The 20,170-nt window shown below is 42.9% G+C and overlaps 1 protein-coding gene across 3 annotated transcripts in view; it reads right to left on the bottom strand.

The window, feature by feature from the left end:
- mid2 (midline 2) overlaps positions 1-20,170 on the bottom strand; it is a 277,586-nt gene that overhangs the window by 34,735 nt on the left and 222,681 nt on the right. For all 3 annotated transcript variants that reach the window (XM_041195865.1, XM_041195864.1, XM_041195866.1), the window contains exons 4-7: positions 15,840-15,947; positions 10,942-11,090; positions 7,914-8,041; positions 2,456-2,599 (exon numbers count right to left, since the gene is read on the bottom strand). In XM_041195865.1, coding sequence (XP_041051799.1) covers positions 2,456-2,599; positions 7,914-8,041; positions 10,942-11,090; positions 15,840-15,947 — 529 coding nt within the window. The remainder of the gene's footprint in view (positions 1-2,455; positions 2,600-7,913; positions 8,042-10,941; positions 11,091-15,839; positions 15,948-20,170) is intronic.

Raw genomic sequence — 20,170 nt, 5'->3', positions numbered from 1 at the left:
GCAAAGCGGTTGCCCAGTTTACGTTTGGTCTCTCCAATGTAGAGGAGACCACATTGGGAGCAACGAATGCAGTAGACTAAATTGGGGGAAATGCAAGTGAAATGCTGCTTCACTTGAAAGGAGTGTTTGGGTCCTTGGACGGTGAGGAGAGAGGAAGTGAAGGGGCAGGTGTTGCATCTTTTGCGTGGGCATGGGGTGGTGCCATAGGAGGGGGTTGAGGAGTAGGGGGTGATGGAGGAGTGGACCAGGGTGTCCCGGAGGGAGCGATCCCTACGGAATGCCGATAAGGGGGGTGAAGGGAAGAGGTGTTTGGTGGTGGCATCATGCTGGAGTTGGCGGAAATGGCGGAGGATGATCCTTTGAATGCGGAGGCTGGTGGGGTGATAAGTGAGGACAAGGGGGACCCTATCATGTTTCTGGGAGGGAGGAGAAGGCGTGAGGGCGGATGCGCGGGAGATGGGCCGCACACGGTTGAGGGCCCTGTCAACGACCGTGGGTGGAAAACCTCGGTTAAGGAAGAAGGAGGACATGTCAGAGGAACTGTTTTTGAATGTAGCATCATCGGAACTGATGCGACGGAGGCGAAGGAACTGAGAGAATGGGATGGAGTCCTTACAGGAAGCGGGGTGTGAGGAGCTGTAGTCGAGATAGCTGTGGGAGTCGGTGGGTTTGTAATGGATATTGGTGGACAGTCTATCACCAGAGATTGAGACAGAGAGGTCAAGGAAGGGAAGGGAAGTGTCAGAGATGGACCACGTGAAAATGATGGAGGGGTGGAGATTGGAAGCAAAATTAATAAATTTTTCCAAGTCCCGACGAGAGCATGAAGCGGCACCGAAGTAATCATCGATGTACTGGAGAAAGAGTTGTGGAAGGGGGCCGGAGTAGGACTGCAACAAGGAATGTTCCACATACCCCATAAAGAGACAGGCATTGCTGGGGCCCATGCGGGTACCCATAGCCACACCTTTTATTTGGAGGAAGTGAGAGGAGTTGAAGGAGAAATTGTTCAGCGTGAGAACAAGTTCAGCCAGACGGAGGAGAGTAGTAGTGGATGGGGATTGTTCGGGCCTCTGTTCGAGGAAGAAGCTAAGGGCCCTCAGACCATCCTGGTGGGTGATGGAGGTGTAGAGGGATTGGACGTCCATGGTGAAGAGGAAGCGGTTGGGGCCAGGGAACTGGAAATTGTTGATGTGACGTAAGGTGTCAGAGGAATCACGGATGTAGGTGGGAAGGGACTGGACAAGGGGAGAGAGAAGGGAGTCAAGATAACGAGAAATGAGTTCTGTGGGGCAGGAGCAAGCTGAGACGATCGGTCTACCGGGGCAGTTCTGTTTGTGGATTTTGGGTAGGAGATAGAAGCGGGCTGTCCGAGGTTGGGCGACTATCAGGTTGGAAGCTGTGGGAGGGAGATCCCCAGAGGAGATGAGGTCAGTAACAGTCCTGGAAACAATGGCTTGATGTTCAGTGGTGGGGTCATGGTCCAGGGAGAGGTAGGAGGAAGTGTCTGTGAGTTGACGCTCAGCCTCCAAGTGAAGCAGCATTTCACTTGCATTTCCCCCAACTTAGTCTACTGTATTCGTTGCTCCCAATGTGGTCTCCTCTACATTGGAGAGACCAAACGTAAACTGGGTGACCGCTTTGCAGAACACCTGCGGTCTGTCCGCAAGAATGACCCAAACCTCCCTGTCGCTTGCCATTTTAACACTCCACCCTGCTCTCTTGCCCACATGTCTGTCCTTGGCTTGCTGCATTGTTCCAGTGAAGCCCAACGCAAACTGGAGGAACAACACCTCATCTTCCGACTAGGGACTTTACAGCCTTCCGGATTGAATATTGAATTCAACAACTTTAGGTCGTGAGCTCCCTCCCCCATCCCCACCCCCTTTCTGTTTCCCCCTTCCTTTTTTTTTCCAATAAATTATAAAGATTTTCCTTTTCCCACCTATTTCCATTATTTAAAAAAAAACCCCACTAGAGCTATACCTTGAGTGCCCTACCATCCATTCTTAATTAGCACATTCGTTTAGATAATATCACCAACTTTAACTTTAACACCTATGTGTTCTATTGTACTATTGTCGTTGACATCTTTTGATGATCTGCTTCTATCACTGCTTGTTTGTCCCTACAACCACACCCCCCCCTCCACCTCTCTGTCTCTCTATCTCTCCGCCCCCCCCACACACACCTTAAACCAGCTTATATTTCAACTCTTTCTTGGACTCGAACTCAAGTTCTGTCGAAGGGTCATGAGGCCTCGAAACGTGAACTCTTTTCTTCTCCGCCGATGCTGCCAGACCTGCTGAGTTTTTCCAGGTAATTCTGTTTTTGTTTTGGATTTCCAGCATCCGCAGTTTTTTTGTTTTTATCTTATTATTGACAATAGTTTGCCCATCTTATCCTTATAAAAATGTCTGATTTACTGTACTTCCATGATTTTTCTTAAACTTACTGATAAAGTTTGCTTGTCCTGTGAAGATAGTATACTGCAGCTCATAGGAAACAATGCTGAATTCATCTTCCGAGGTCCAATGAACAGTGATGGTGTCATGAGATGCTGTGCAGAGCTCTTCTCGAATGCTTGGAGGGTTTGGGGCTGCAAAGGAAAAGTGGAAAAAATCATTTCAGTGGATGGTTTTGTGCAAATCCTAAAATGGCATACACTCTCGTCGTATTGATGTAAAAGGGGTGAAAGAAATGGAGTGATCAACAATATTGAAGAGGCAGGGAAGTTGAGTAGGACAAAAAAACAAAAGTGGAAGGAGTCACAGTTTCAATTATATAGGAGGTTGGTGACTTTACCCAGGCTTGTGCCATTGCCATGAAAGGAATGAAGTTAAACTGGACAATGAACTATATCTAAATTTACCCCTTTTCTTCACCTGCTTTCCTGCTGTATCTTATCTATTGTTTTTTCCCCATATTCTAGCTCCTCACTACCCCACTTATTCGCTCTTCATCTTTGAACAACTATGTGTTGAATTTGAATTTTGAATTTGATTCCTTTGGTTAACATCAATTTTATATTGGTACAAGTGAAAAGATAATTGTGTGAAACAGCGTCATCCATTATCCTCCCTCTTCAACTACGTCAGTATCTATTAAAACTTGGTCCTCTCCATCACTCGGCCAAGCTTTGCTGCAACACAAATCTATCTGTCTTTGCCAGATTATCAGGGCAAGGGCTGGGGCTTCAATGTAAATGGTAAACTATAGTTTTTTCTTCTGTGTGGAAAGGCAGCCCATAGATCACCTGAAAGGTTCTGTCACTATGTATAGCTTTGATGTATGAGAAACTTTGCTAAGGGTACATTGGATGGATCTAGGGGTGACAGCGCAGAGATCAGAATGCAAGAAACATCTACCTGTATTACTTTCAGCAACTGTAGAAAAAACAGTTATATTAATAAGGACATAACGACAAAGCATAAATATGGAAACCCGAAATAAAATCAGGACACAGCAGTCTGGTCAGAAACTGAAAGGGAAAAATAGACTAAAGTTTCAGGTTTTCTGAAGAAGGGTCCTACTTGGAGCAGTGGTATCTAAAAGAGAAAAGTAAGCTAATCAACTTGTTGGGTATTTCAATAATTTATATATATATATTTAAAACTATTTGGAATTTTTGAATTACACAGCATTTCCACATGTTGGGGATGGAGGGGGAACTAAAAGTGCAAATGCAAAAAAGGAAGATTTTAATAAGTCAGTATTATTATAATATATGTGACAGAATGGCAATATTGTAAAAGTAACCAGCAAACATATGTTTGCATTAATCAAGCATCTGAGATAAGGTTAAGTCAATCTAATTTTAAAATGCTACTTAAAACTCTGAAAGGGGTATTGCAAAGTACATAAGAAATAGAATGAGTAGGTCAGATGTGAGAATTTAAAAGGTGATTGAGGCTTGGATTCAATTTCATGAATGTCTTAGGCTCAAAGTATAAAAAGGATATTTCACTCCTATGAAGTTGAATTGAAGCAGGTTCAGCTATGTTTTGTATCCAAAGAGGAACTCCAGTTAAGCTTGCTCCATGCTTTTCAGGTAATAAACAGTGTATAGCCTGTTTTACCTGAAGGCATGTGAGAGACTGGGAATTTTAATAGTGCAGTGCTGGATAGATGCCAGTGAGGTGATGACATGCCCATCTGGTATCACCTTGTTTGTAGCTGTATAATCATATAACATCAAAGCTCAATGAACTAGCAACTCCAGACTGAATCCCTCAGACTATTTCCACAGTGACTGCTGCAATCATCTCTTGCCAGGTCAGTGCCTATGTTGGTTATGGTACCTGTAAGATTCACAATCGAGTAGTAATCTACCTTACAGACTTCACTCTGGATATAAGCCTACTATGCTCTTGTCAACATTAAATGTATCCATTACATACTTGAGTGTTGAGAATGCCTTGAGTCTTTAGACCAAAAAGTTAATCTAGTTCTCTGACACCCAACACTTTGAGTGAGCTAGATTAATATGAGCTCAGGTTTAACACAATATGTATAATTACTGAAACTGATGGACGTGCACACCATGGATTAATATCAATTGATATAAAGTTAGTAGCATAGGATGCTCATTGGGAGAAGTTACTGAGCCAGCAATGTGTGAACTGGATTATGTCAGTAGCAAGTCAGTTCATAACTGCTTGAGAGGAGTAACTTCAGTCCCTTTGAACAGGGGTAACATTGGCAGAAATTTAGCCATTAGCATTCAATCCTGGCTTTTATTTTTGGTCAGCTGGGCACCTGAAACAGGTGGAAATTTATTACCTTGCTGAAGAGCTTCCAAACAAAGTGCAATCAATCCACATAGGTGGAGTTTCTGTCTCCTCACTATGAGTGCACATACTCCCTACAGGTATGTTCCCACTAAAAGAAACGTCTAATGAGCAAAGCTCCCAAGTTTTCATAGAAAAAATTTTATATCCTAACCCTCTTTTTTCTCTTCATTTTTACCATGTCCTTGACCTTTATTCTTTCCTCTCCCATTCCACCATCAACCTCTCACTCCTCCTGTTCTCCATCCACTGATGGTGTGAAAGACTCAAGTAACAATCGTGAAATTCGATATTGAGAGGAGTCACTTTGTAGAAAACTGGTTGATGAAGTGAGCCTTTGAACGCTAGTAATTTACATTTCTAAAATGGAAAACACCTCAAAATGCTTTATAGGATAGAATAACATTGGGACTAAAGGGGGAGAAAGAATTTGGCGGTGGCAAAGATGCCAAAGCTGAAGGTTTTGAAGGTGGGAGGCAAAGAGATTTTGGGAATGAATCTCAGGGAAAGGGACGTGGGACAAAGTACGGAGAATAAACATTTATCCAGTACTTATGGATGTGCAGCTGACCAAGATTGGTTATGATGGAATGAGACCATGGAGATCTTTGAAAAGGATGACATAGGGCTGGATTTTTTGGTCAGCGTGTGGGCCCAGGATCGGCCAGGAAATGGACTGCTGCCCACGATCACGATTTCACGCTGGTGGGCCAATTAAGGCCTGGCCAGCGTGAAATGCAACTCCCCAATTGTCGGGAAGGGCAGGTTGGGGGTGGGGGCCTGTCAGACAGCGGTTCCAATGGCGACCCAGCAACCGGTTTAAAAATGGCACAGATAGCCCCTGGAAGGTTGCCAGCGGCGAACACCTCTTCATCATTGTGACCACGAAGCTGTGGCATAAAATGCGGTTGCAGACGCTAGGCAGGAGGGCAGGTCTGGTAGGCAGGAGGGCGGGTTGGGTAGGCACTCGGCCCTCTGGTTTTCAGATGAGTGGCTTGTGGTCCTCCTGGAGGAGGTGGCTGGCAGGAGAGACACCCTTGTCCCCAGCGATAGCAGAAGGAGGCCATAGCACCTTGGACTGTGTGCCTTGAGGCTTGAGGGCCATGACTCGGATGTGCCCTGTGAGGTGTTCCTCAGGTGGGGTTGGCCAGGCTGCAATGGCGCTGCAGGTAGAGAGTGGACTAATCCACGCTCCTCTGTGCTTTCAGGAGAAGACTGCCTTTAACAACATTGAAAGGTCGTGGACCAGCGGAGGCCCCCAAAATCTCCTAATCCTAACGAGGTACGAGCAGGATGGAGATGGAGATAGCGATCCTCATGTCAACTGGCTGGAGGGGCTGGGGTGTCAGACGAAGGTAAGAGTGTAATGCATAGAGGTGAGAGTTTTGGATGGTGCAAACATTCCTGTGTAGTCTCATCACTGATGGGAGCCTCAAAACTGGATTCCCCATTGATCATTGAAGGATGATGGCACCATGATGCAGATCTCCATTGTCTCACCAGGGTGTCTAGCTTGCACGGTGACAGTGTGATGACATAAACTAATGACATGTCGTTGTTCTCCCTTAGGTTTGCCACTAAGCACCCAAACCCAGGACCCTGTAGAGCCACCCCTGATGCCAGAGGACTGCCAGGCTCCACATGCACCTGTGACACACCTACTTACCAAATCAGGCACCAGTGCAGATGCCAGCACCTTGCTGGGCATTAGATCGGTGGCTAGAATGTAGATGCACAGAGGTGAGGGCACTTTGCACTCACTTGAGGCGCAGGCGGAGGCAGAGAGTGCCCAGGGCAGCGGCAGTCGGAGGGCTGCTGCATCGAAGGCGGATGATGAGCTTCTGGAGTCATCCATTAGGAGGCAGATGCTGGATGTCCAGCGAGATGGGAGGATCTGGTGGAGATCCATGAGGGTATGTGTGCCATGGTCTCCATTATGGAGGAGTCCACGCGAAGTGTGAGCACTACGTTGACCGTCATGGGCGAGCGCACTGCCTCCTCCATTGAGAGAGTGGCGAATCTCATGGCGAGGCAGGCCCAGGGACAGAATGAGGGGTCCCTGGGGTTGCGCTTGGACCTGCAAGCCCTCACACTAGCACTGACCTCAGGTGGTCAGTGTCAGTGTTGGAGATGGATGAGGCACCCAGTATCCCAGTTAGGTCCTTGATGACCTTTATAGTTGTCCTCTGGCCAGCGAAGCCTGTGCTGGCCCTGCCTGAGAAGGAGTAGCCAGTGCCACAGCTGGCATCTCCCCAGTCATTGGAGCCTCATCAGATGCCACGGTCATCATGTTGGAGCATGAGCTGCTTGTCATCCCTGCAACTCCTCTCAGGGTGCTCTAGATAACAGCAGCAACTCCTCTGTCCCTCCGCCAATGACCGTGGCATCTGATGAGGCTCCAATGACTGGGGAGATGCCAGCTGTGGCACTGGCTACTCCCTTTCAGGCAGGGACAGCACAGGCTCCGCTGGCCTGAGGACAACTATAAAGGTTATCAAGGCCAACTAGACAGCAGAGTCAGCAGGCTGCCTCCAATGCTACTGCCAGCGAGGTGTGTGTGTGTGTATGTGTGTGGGGGGGGGGGGGGGGTGGTGGGGGGAGAACCAAGATGTAGCACAAGCAGTGTAAGTTTAAGGCTTGAGCACACAAGGGACTGGTCACGGGGCATCTTCTGTTGTGCAGTGTTTTGTTTATGTGTACTGGTTTGGAGTTCAAGACCAGAGAAGGTTCTGTTAATTTGTTTGGACTGTCAAAATGAGATAATTTTTTTTCATAATGGCCTGAGTATGCTTCACGTTTTTTATTTAATGTGGTACACGTTACAGGATGCTTGCCCAATCTCATCTCATGCGATTTCACGTCCGATTGGGTTGGGCACGTACCCGCACCACTACCTAAGAATTCTGCCCATCAATACTGAAGATGAGTTGCTGGGGTATAGGAAGCCAGTGGGGCTTGACAAGGACAACTGTAATAGTTATATGGAAGTTGGTTTAAGTGAAAATGATACTGTGTAGTTATTAGTAAGTTGGAATCTGTGGAAGGTGGGAATTAGTTCCAAAAGTGTTGTAGGGTAATAATATACCACAAAAAAAATCTTCACCATTGTTCTAACATCCTTACCTGTAAGATAGTCCAGGCTTTCGAGTAATTTCTTCTCTCTTGAAAAATCTAAGGTAAAATTTTCAAAGGCCTCATTCAAATTGATGTCTGGGATCAGGACTTGAGAAGATGCTGTTGCCATAGCGACCCTGGCCAAAGCAACCATAGACAGAAATGAATTAACAAGAATTAGAAAATAATTCTTAAGAAGTATCTCACTTGTAAAGCAAGTTTTAAAAAAAAGCGACAAAGCTTTAGACTTCATTGTTTTGTGTAATCGGCATTCTTTTTAAACTGTTGAGGAAAATAACCAGAATTAATAGTTATTATGTTGAACTGACATTTTTTTTTTACATTTTCCCCCATCTCTTGAAGAGATAGATTTGTTTTGGGGTACAGTAACATAGGTATGTTACCATATTCAAACCATATATGGAACAGAATTGAATTAGCACAGCAAGACAATGCAAGAAACTGCAGATAATAGACCGGGCATTTTCAATGGGTGGCATTTTCTGGCCCCTACCAGCAGCAGGCATCTCCGTGGGTGGGATGGAAAAATTTGGAGATTGGTCAAAAGTCAATTGATTTTTGCCTGCTCTTCAAATTTTCCCATCCCGCCTGTGACGATGCCTGTGGCTGGTGGGGCTGGAAAATCCCCCCCCCCCCCACCAATGTCTAGATAATATGATGGAGCACGTACAGGTAGAACAGTAGAGTATAAATCTTCAGAAATTATATTAAAACTAGTCAGATTGCATGTACAAAGTTTCATTTTGGTAACCACGTCACAAAAGCTAATATCCATCTATAAAACAAGATACAAAGAAAAGCAACAGCACTGATTCTAACTGTAAAGTGGAGAGCTGTAAGGAATATTAAAGAAACTGTCCAGAAAAAAATGATTATTGTAAACCTAAGCTTTTTGAAATATTGAATTGCACACCTAAAGTAACCCCAGTATTGGTTCATAATAAGCCAGGAACTAGAAGTAGAGGCTATAAGTCAAACTTAGTCAATTGTAAATGTAGAACTGTGTTGGGAAAGGTTTCTTTACTCAAGTGAGAAATGTTTGGAATAAACTTAGGCACAGAGACAAAAAGATGTTCAAATGCATTGGATGTTGAAATGGGAGCGTTAGGGTACTGGAAAGATGAACTGCAATTGGCTGAAGGGCTTTTTCTCACATTTGATTTTATGTTACTTTTTAAAATTTGATGTGACATATAATCACTGACTAAGGATATAATTACCTTCAATAAGAAATTTAATTAACACTGCTGGGAACTGAGAAACACAGGAGTGTTTGAGGTCAATCTTGTGGAGCTCCTTAGAGACACAAATAATAGCAAAGTCTGGTTTGCTTTCCGTTCTGTGATACTTAGTGCTGTAAGGCATTACTAGAACTGCAATAACTTGCTGAGTCATTGAGTTGCTGTGTGCTGTCCTCCTGCATTAACTTTGCAGTCACAGGCCACAGCCAGCAGAACTATGAGCCATTGAAGTTTCACAGGGGTCACAGAACTAAAGATGCAAATTCTTAAAGGCACAGCTTAATGTGGAATATTTTTTAAAGACATGTTAAATATCTGAACAGTTCACTTGAAAAATGTCCGTTGTTGCAGCCAGAATGCACAATGTGGCATTTGATACTACAGTAGATCGGTTGCACAATAAGTCTTTGGTGATGAAAATTTGTCACATTACATTTTTATTTCAATTTACGAAGAGTCCTCTTGGTGGCTCAGTGGAAAATCTGCCACCATTTTAGAACTGAGCCATACAGTCTAAGTTGTGTTAGCTGATCTCGTTCACGACAATGGTAGGGGCATCACTACTGGTCTCAATTCTCTAAGCTAAGAAATGAAAATTCTACCAGGGCTACCCCACATGAAATCTCTTTCATGACTACCCATAACAATTTGGATGTGTGTTGATGGTATCAAGTTCAGAAATCAAGACCTTATGATAGAATTGCATGTAAATCTAACTTTCACAGTTTAAAAATGAGAATGGTCATGTACATTTGGTATTGAGAAAGTTGGCATTTATGCAATAGTATCTCAACTTATTTCATTAGCTTTGACAAGAAAGAACCAAAACTGAGAGAAAATTAAGGCATAAGAAATAAATTTGAACATGGTAGACTCAATCAGTAAGCGCAGTATTGCCTGTTAGCTTCTTTTGTTATTAAAGAATTAAGCTTTGCTTTGCATTTATTAACAAACTTTTTTTGTGAAATACTTTTGTCCTAGTTGTATATCTGCAATAACTATTGATCCCTTATCAAAAATTCCAATTGGTCACTTAAAACCCATAAAAGGTTACGACAACCTTAAATTCTGTCACAAAACAAAAACAGAATTACCTGGAAAAACTCAGCAGGTCTGGCAGCATCGGTGGAGAAGAAAAGAGTTGACGTTTCGAGTCCTCATGACCCTTCGACAGAACTGTCATCCATTTTATAAAATTCTAGGAAGTGTAATGTCTGATATAATATTTTCCTAATAATTGAGCACTTCAAAGTAATAAAACAAAAAGAGCAAAGAAAGTACTCCCCAGTGCCTTGATGGTTGTACCTTATTCTGTGTGGATCTGAACCATATAAGCTGAATGCCCAAGGGTCAAGCTATGCTAACTGATTGCAGATGGGGTTGGATACTAATGCTGCAATCAACATTAGTATTCCTTGGACAAGGAAGGAGAAACTTCAGCTAGGATTCCTGCCCATAATCATAATCCATTACTTGGAAGAACTTGCATGTACACATTGGGAGAAGACAAGATTGGACTCAATTATAATGAATCCCAGGGCCAATTAACCTAATTCTGGTCACTGTCCAAGCTGACATCGAAGAATGGCAGCTTGGACAAGGTAACAAGCGATGAGTGATACATATGAAACTGCATCCTAACATGAGTCATCACCCTTAGGAGAGGAGCTGAGAAAACTGGAGAGAGAAATTGTCCTTTACAATGTATGGGTAGTACATAGATACAGTTGGCCTGAACCATAGAACAGCTAATATTCCCAGCAAGTCTCACCCACCTTTCCGTTACATTTTTGGCCGTTTGCAAAAAACGTGCATGATCATTCTCCTTCAGGCTGTGTTCCGCTTGACTGATGAGAGACCCTGACCGCTCCAAGCATTGTCGACAATTTGCTATCTGCTGTGCTAGTTTTCTCAACTTCATAACCTTGATGAGGAATAGATAGAAAGAAAGAAAATATATAAACAAGGCTTAGGATTTGAATGAACAGACTCATTAATGAAGGTGTTGAGCCTGCTTCTGTAGAAAGAATACCTTGCCCTATTCATATTTTGATTGTTGAAGTGGTTATATAAAAAAAAGGCTAGAAAGAAGAAAAAGGGTTTAATGTAAAATTATAGGGGAAGGAACTCCAGTTCTTTACACACATCATTTTCAATCCATTAAAATAATTGGGTGGGAAAAAATGGGCTAACAAGTGCAGAGATTAAATTCCTACCTCCATAGTTTTGACTGTGAATAAAAAAAAATCCAACGCCTGCCAGCTTAAATAGTAAATGCAATTAAAAATCTAAATCAGGAGAGTCCCTGTTTCAATCTAAGGACAATGTTGAGTTAACTTAAAATTACAAAGGGTGGTGGATGGGAGTTGCATGGGTTAATATGAGTTGGCACAGGGACTATAAAGGACCATGGGGATGAATGGGAGCATGGGTTGGCATATGGGTTATTAGGGTCATGGGGTGGGTAGAGGGCATAGGGGCTATGGGGACCATGGAGGTGGGTAGGTGGCAAGAGGTGTCATGGATTGGCATGGATGGGGCATGGGGAGTATGGGGGATGAAGGGTGAGGGTTGGAGGGATCTTTTAATCTTCATTTCTTTTATTTTGGATACTGCCCAAGCCCTGAGGCAGCCCTTCTACCCAGCCCGCCTCTGCACCCAACAGCCTCCTCACTTCTTCTCAGGTTGCCCAGCCCAACTCCTATTCGAGGCTGCACCCACCCGAGACCAAAAATCTGATGTCCAGATAGCCATTTTTATAGGTCCGGCTCGTGAAACTGGGATTCTTCTGTCTCTGTGCACCTGACTGGGAACGAAAATCTGGCCCATTGTCTCTGGGAATGAAAACAAAGATACTGATCAGAGCCAGCATGGGTACTTTTTTAGGAGAAGAGGGGAACTGGAGATGGTAATGTGGAAAGTGCATCCCAAAAGTGTAGTGATATGCTAAGGTGCCAGATTTGATCGCTAGTCATATGGAATTGCCAGAAAAAAACCCAACTAATCTGCATATTCCAGCTGCAGAGAAAGCAACATGAATAGACTGTTGAACATAACTCAGGAAAATAAATTCTGCTCAATTGTCTGTAGAGTTCACTGCAGTGACTGTTTTCAAATGCAATAGTACTTTAAAGAAAATCTTGGCCCTTAAGGGATACATAAGCATGATTAATATTCTTCAGTAAATGACCATTGCTCTCTGGAGGATGCTTTGGCAAGTCAAAGATAATTTTTCAATAATGTTGAAATAACTGTTTCAATTATTGCATTGAACAACCCTTTTGTATCATGACCTACAGGATACTTATTTTAATATGAACCACTATATTAAAAAACTCCACTGCAGAATGTCAGAATCCTGTTGGGAATTCTTAATGGATGAAACCAATATTGGAATTACACAATAACACAGGAAAGTATGCTCTGATTGGTTCAGTCTAAAAATTCTGATTAGAGTTCTGTGTATTGGGAGGAGCATTTAAATGAGCCTATTGCCTAACTCGAGGCTGCCAAGCAGTGGACCTGAAGGAATATTGGCATGGTCACAATGATGGTGACAATCTTAGGTCCTAGCCCACTGTTTTTGGGTGGTACTGCCCTACTTCTATTGGATGGTAAATTCACCACTAAGTCTGATGATATGCTATTTTGCCAGATTAGATCTCTGACCTGTGCTGAGTTAACTAATCTCACCCGACATGAGAAAGGATAAGAGATCTATACCTAAGATACTCGTCACTTTCAAGACACTGTCTTAGCTTCTGCTAATTTCTAGAAATTTTTGATTTTAATGCCAACATTTTGATTTTATTTCTGAAATACTTCGAATCAGCTTAATTATTAAATAATGTTAACAATAAATATTTTGAGAAACTCAAGTGAGATGCGAATATAGCAAATGTATTTACTGCAGAATAAACTCATTTTACAGTAATTTATTGTGCATTGAACGATGAAATCAAAGGCATTGAATGGTTAACTCTTGTCCTAAATGACATTAGGATTATGGCGCACACCTCCCATGACAACTTCATGGTCAGTGGGGAATAGCTCTGGCTTTGCCAATTCATTTTCTTAAATAAATAATAATTTCCTGCTTTTCATTGAAAACCTTGAAAAATTTTGCATAATTGTCATGTCTGCTGGAAGAGAGATACCACAGATTTAATCCTCTTAAATTCCGGGACAGATATATTTACATAACAGGCTGATGATCAAAACTGGGATAACCCTAACAATTAGCTCACTGGGTAAATATGAATTGAAAATATCACTAATATTTTCAGCAATCTGTTAGTGTTCACAGCAGAGTAAGACACAGGTAGGTTTTAACTTCAGCCACTAAGTGCTTTTAAAAGGTGGGGTAATGTTTACCATTATGCTCCTGCTCCCATTCTGGGTAACACTAATGTCAGAAGGGCCTTGTCAGAACACCCACTTGAGTAAAGCTTTTTAATATACAAATGAAGGCCTTATGAACCCTGATTGTCATTTTAGGACAGTGCTGGGCATACCATGCACACTGCATGCTCCATCCAGTATCAGCTGGCGGTCCAACAGTTGAGGAGCTTAGCAAGTAAACTTTCATTTGTATTTATGTGACCAGAGGAGGAGTGCTCCCACTTGCCCTGGTCTGTAGGCTGCTTTATATTGAGGTGGTGGGTTGCCCCAGGGGTCTCATTGTTCCCCTGCAGTCCATCGGGCCTATGCTTATGAGATTTAACCTTCAAAATGGACCTGGCCTCCTCTTTTGAACTATTTTCCAGCTAACTCCACTGTTATTTGATTGAAATCTGACTGTTGTCAAGTTATGAGAGAGCTTTAAGCAGTTTACCTAAATACCCAGCACTAAATACAAATCACAACTGGGAATCATGTATATTTTCACCGGTGTGAGCCCAAGATTTCCATGAACACAATTCAGCTGTTAAGGCGTAGGAAAAAATTGCATAAATTCTAAGGGTCCCCTTATATTTATTGAATGCAAATGCTACATGAGCAGTAATCTGCTTATGTCTCACTCACCAAAATATGTCACAATTCGTGGCGTTATTTTTAATGCATTATTTTAAGACAGAGAACAAGAAAAAAAACAGGAGAGCTTCTACATCAGAAGAGCAGGGTCAATAATGGGATGTTTTTTTAAGAGAGGAAACTTAATCATAACTGATTAATGATGGAACATCATCGAGATGCCATTTAAATTGTTGAACCTTGCCGTCAAGAGCCCAATCTTCCAACATATAGTAAACCATCTCGTCTTCCCTTTTCAGAAAACAAAGAACAACAAATTCTGATCACCTTAAAACTAAAATTCAAAAGTAAAAGCAACCTATAGCGGTAGATGTAATATCGGACCATTATCACATCAGCAGTCTCAGTAGTCCACGAATCTCAGTGCAAAATGTGGCTGAGTATTTAAGAAATAAATGCTGTCATTTAAAGAATGGCATCATGATTTTGCCATAGTGATACTTCCTCTTTAATGGAACAACACTTCCTCTCTGGTGACATTTTTTTAAACTTTAAAGGCCTGTGCTAGACATTCTGGGGGGATGCATCTTGGGCATCTTGGAGAATTAAGGATTATTGTCAAACTTCTTTGTAGCTTGAGCAATTGGTCTTCCAGGATACATAGGGTGGGCTTTGAAGTGTTGACAGACAAATCTTGCCTTTGATATAAAAAGTGCTTGTGTATAGAAATACATGAGACTAATGAAGTCAACCATGAGTGATTAAGGTCCAGCTTTAGACATTTAGGTATAAAGAAAGGCAGATGATTGATTAACTGTAGTATAGAAAGATAAAGCCTGTTTTTCAGAGTTTAGGAACAGTTAAGTCAGTAACTCTTTTAAGGAAGATAAACAGCTACAACTACTTGCACGAGTTGACAGGGCTGGATTTACTGCAGCCAATGTTGGTGCGAAACTTGGCAGTAGGGCCCACTTAATCATGCGAAAGGCAATTAAGCTGAAGGCTGCAAGGGACTCACGAGGGAAACTTGCCTGCTTACGGTGGGATGTCAATTAGGCTTATTATTGAGCCAATTGACAGCAATTATCCTTGAGCCCAACAGAATTTAGTGGAGGCTCAGGGATTAAATGTGAATGGCATGACTTATCCACAACCTTTGAATGCTGCCTGTGCCTTTGAGGGCGGGTCCCTCTTTCAAAGGTACTCAGTGCCTGATTGAGGGATCTGGCATTGTGAAGGGGGATGTGACTGCTGAAAGCCAACCCCCCTGCTCTTGCCTCCAATCCCCATGTGACCCCTCCATCCCACCTCACTCACTCACCTGAGTCTAGGGATCCATAAACAATCCTTGTCAAAGACACTGGAGTCAGCCTCTGATTGACCGGCAGCTCTCAACGAGTGGGATTTCTGGCATCATGAATTATTATCTATGACATTTGATATAGATAAAATATAATGTATAAAGGAGCATGGTTTTTAATGGTTCTTTAGAGAATTCAAAAGATAGGAATTAAAGCTGAAAGCTCCTCTGTTTTCCGGTTGAGCTGATCATTCAAGCTAGTCATGAATAAAGGCTATTCCATATACCATATGAAGAAGTGTCTTACTCAATGTGTTGTGAACCATAGACCATAGGACTAAGAACCTGGTCTTTGTTTGAGTGAATTTAAATGAACAATTTACACAGAAAAGTGCCTACCTTTCCCTCTTTGATTTTCACAGCAATGATCTGCTTCCTTTGCCTAATAATGTCCATCAGCTCATCGCATTCCTCTTTCAGTTTGCTCTCTTGTATTGCAGTGTTTACCTGTCAGCAAATATCAATGCAACTGTTATCTTCTATTCTTCAAGAATTCATTGACTCTCAGTCTAGTATTCCAAGTCTTAGTGCAAACATAGAAGTAGATTGGTAACCTTTTTGCTTTGGCTATTATTCATCATTGATGTTATTCTTTGCACGGAGTTTGAGTGTGCTGTTTCCTCTCGAGTGTGATGGAATGCTTCCCATACCTGGGAATGGGATTTAGCTCCAATAACACCATCCAAGACAAAGTAGTGTGTTTGATTGGCACCCCATCCACTGGCTTAAAGTAGCTGCTTCCTCTACGATCAGCAGGTTGTGACGGCCGTGTACTATCTGTACTGGATGCAGTGTAGCAATTCAACATGGCTTCTTTGGCAGCACCTCCCAAACCCATGACCTCTACTGCCAAGATGGACAAATGCAGCATCTGCATGAAAATACCATTACCCTCAACTTCCCCTCCAAGACACATACCCCACTCACTTGGATATATATTGTTTCCTCAACATTGCTGGGTCAAATTCATGGAATTCCCTACCTAATAGCATTGTGGGAGCACTTCACCACACAAGCTGAAGAAGTTCAAGAAGAAAGATCATCACCACCTTCTCAAGGGCCACAGACGCTAGGGATTCCCAAATCTCAAATTAATTTTTAAAAAAACTTCGAACTAGGGCCAGGTAACATTCCAACCAAGAATGTCTTAGCATAAGTTGGAAAATTCATTGACTTAAATTACTGAAAGCTATACTTCATTTCTTTATTCTAGCAAATACTGTACAATACAAGCACTGCTCGTTCAGGTATTGTCCTGATGAAGTTCAAAACCCACCCTAATGTACCCCATCTTCAGAAAACCACCTCCTACTATACTAGTGGGGCACTAATTACCCACACCACACATCGGCCTGAATTTTCCCGTTGGCGATTTGGGGGCGGGGCCCACTCGCCAATGGGAAAATGACGCGGGATGACGTCGGGAGGAACCCCCGACGTCATCCCGGTCCCTTTAAATTTTTAGGAAGATGGGCGGACAGCGAAATCAGCTGTCCACCCGCTGACCTGTCGAGCCAATTAAGGCCATTGACAGGCTAATTAAGATAATTAAAGACCTGCCTGTCCAATCTTAAGGCTGGCGGGCAGACCAGGAGCCCCAGTGGCCTTCTGATAAAGCATGAAACCTTATCCACTGGCGGGATGAGGTTTCATGTCCATTTTTAAAAAGTCTAATAAAGTTTATGTCATTTTTATTAACAGGTCCCATCTCGTGTGACATTGTCACATGAGGGGGACATGTTAATAATGTTTTAATTTTTCTATTTTTTGACTTTTCTTACCTGTCACTAATCTCTCTGAGACAGGACTTTGCCTCAGGGAACAGTGTGCTCTTTCCTGCGCATGCGCAAAAGAGTGCACTTTGACAGATGGGGAAATCCCTTCCCCCCCACCCCCACACAGGAAGCGCATAATGCTTCCTGTTGGGCAGGCTGCTGGGTAGTCCTTCGTTGGCCCGCCCACTCAAAATGGCTGCGGGCCCCGTTTCGGTGGCGGGGGTCGGCTGTCTGCCTTCCGCTGAGCTGGTGGGGCCTGCCCGCCATCTGAGGGCAAAATTCTGCCGATCATGTGGGCCTCTGAGTAAGATTACCAATTTTATACTATAAATAGGGCCAGTTTTGTGCTGTAAGATTCTTCGTACTGGCAACTAAATTGGGAGTGCCCAAATCCATTGCAAGTAGAATCCTCATAGAAAAGCAAAATAATGCAGATGCTGGAAATCTGAAATAGAAACAGAAAATGTTGGAAATACTCAGCAGGTCAGGCAGCACCTATGGAGATAGAAACAGAGTTAACGTTTCAGGTTGATGAACTTTCATCAGAAGAAAGTAGAATCCTTGCTGGCAGATGAGGGAAGAGACTTTCTATCTATGCATATAAACTGAATTTGAATCAACATATTGGAGGTGAAAAGAATTTGCAATAATCCCACAAGCTAATTTTTATTTGGTTTGTTATTGCCTTGTATGAAATAAATAGATTACTAAATTGCCAACAAGTTGTATTTATTTAGCATCTTTGACATTATAAAAGACTCCAAGGTGCTTCACAGGAGAGTTATAAAGCAAAATTTGTTACCAAACCACACAAGGAAATTTTAGGGTAGATAATCAAAAGCTTGACACAAGAGGTAGGCTTTAAGGAGCATATTAAAGGAGTAAAGGGAGGTGGAGGTTTAGGGAAGAAATTCTAGAGCTTATGGCTCTGGCAGCTGACTGCATGGCTGCCAAATGTAGAGCAGTGAAAACCAGGAACACTCAGGAGACCAGAATCAGAAAAATTCAGATACATTGGAGGGTTGTAGGGCTGAAGGAGATTACAGGGAAAGGGAGGGGTGAGGATTTCTGACCAAGGATGAGAATTTTAAAAATTGAGGCATTACTTAACCAGGAGCCAATTTAGATTCAAGACACAAGGATGATGAGTGAATGGGTATAAGTTAGGATTCGGTAAGCAAAGTTTTGATGGCCTCAATTTTATGAAGGATAGAATGTGGAAGGCCAGTCGGGCATGTGTTAGAATTCCATTTTCTACAGTAATCCTGCAATAGCCCTTGACTTCATATCTGCCCATTATTTTTTAATGTCAAGTTAAACAGTTAAGTAACTGCTCACACTATAAAGGGGCTGCTACATACTGTGGGTAATGGTGAATCTTAGCAAAATGGCGCAGCTCCACTTATAAAGTATGGTAGTTGAATAGCTATGTCTCTAAACTCATAACTCAAAGGTCATCAGTTCAAATTCCACCATGGTGAAACTGAATTTTGTGTGGGTTTGTACTGGAAAAATAGCCAATAGTTAAAACTCAACAGGTTTACCAATGTCTTTTAGGGAAGGGAATGTGCCATCATTACCCAGTCTAACTATCTCCGCATATATCCTTTCCTGGGAGAGGATAGACCCACAAAAGTTGTGAACAGCGGTATACTGTTGGATGGGCATGGGTTTGTGAGCCCTCAGCATGGAATTATTCTTTAGTATTTTATGCCAAACAAGGCCAAGGCACCCCTTAAAGAATAACATATGAACTAAGACCAGGGGCAGAAATTTCCCCCAATAGAGGAGGTTGTGTGGGGGTGGCGGGGGGGGGGGGGGGATGAACCCAATCTGTGCCCCTGATTGGGGCTGTACCGCCAGTTTATGTGGGCGGGCCAATTAAGGCCCTCCCAGCGTGAAGCATGCCTGAAAGCACTGAGCGGTCCCTGAGCAGGAGGGGGGGGGGGTGGATTCCCTGAGTTAGGGCCTGCGCTCTTCCACACAAAAAGGTGCCTCAGGGAGATTAGTTTAAGTTTCAAAAATTTAAATAAGGAAAATAAAAAAATTTAGGACATGTCCCCTCATGTGACAGCATCATATGAGCTGGGACATGTCAATGAACATTAATGGAAAAATTTATTAAATTTATAAACCCTTCATGAAACCTCATCCCACCCGTGGATGAGGTTCCATGAAAAATGCAAAGGCCGCCTGAGCTCTTTGCCTGCCCAGCAACCTTAAGGTTGGACGGACAGCTCAGTTTATTACTTTAATTGCTTTTTAAATGGCCCTAATAGGCCTTTGACAGTTTGGTGGGTGGGCAGCCGACTCAGCTGCATGCCCGCTGAACTGAAAATCTAAATGACGCGCAGTGATGTCCAACGTCACCGCTGACCGACCCGAAAATTCTTGCCCAGGAGTAGGTCGTACAGCCTCTTGAGCCTGCTCCACCATTCAGTAAGATAATGGCTGCTTTTTTACATCACGTCCCATCCTATTGCCATATCCCTTTACTCTATTGGTGCCCAAAAATCTATTGGTTTCAGTCTCGAGTATACTCATTGACCAAGCTTCCACAGCACTCTGGAACAAAGAATGTTCTAGAATGGAGTGAAGGTTCAAGAAGGCATCTCACCACCACCCACTCAAGGGCAATTAGGGATGGGCAATAAATTCTGGCCCAGCCAGTGATACCCACATTCCATCAATGAATGAAAGAAAAGAACTTCAAAGATTCACAACACTCAGAGAGAAGAATTCTCCTTATCTCTGTTATAAATGGCTGACCCATCATCCTGAGATGAAGAATCCTAGTCCTAGACTGTCCAGCTATGGGAAACAGCCTCTCAGCATTTACCCTTCTCAAGCCCTGTAAGACATTTATACACTTCTATGAAATCACCTCCTATTCTT

This window comes from Carcharodon carcharias, chromosome 9 (assembly GCF_017639515.1).
Source record: "Carcharodon carcharias isolate sCarCar2 chromosome 9, sCarCar2.pri, whole genome shotgun sequence".
In the NCBI taxonomy this organism is placed as follows: domain Eukaryota; kingdom Metazoa; phylum Chordata; class Chondrichthyes; order Lamniformes; family Lamnidae; genus Carcharodon; species Carcharodon carcharias.
The sequence above is the reverse complement of the archived record's forward strand: the minus strand, read 5'-3'. Positions and strand labels throughout refer to the sequence as shown.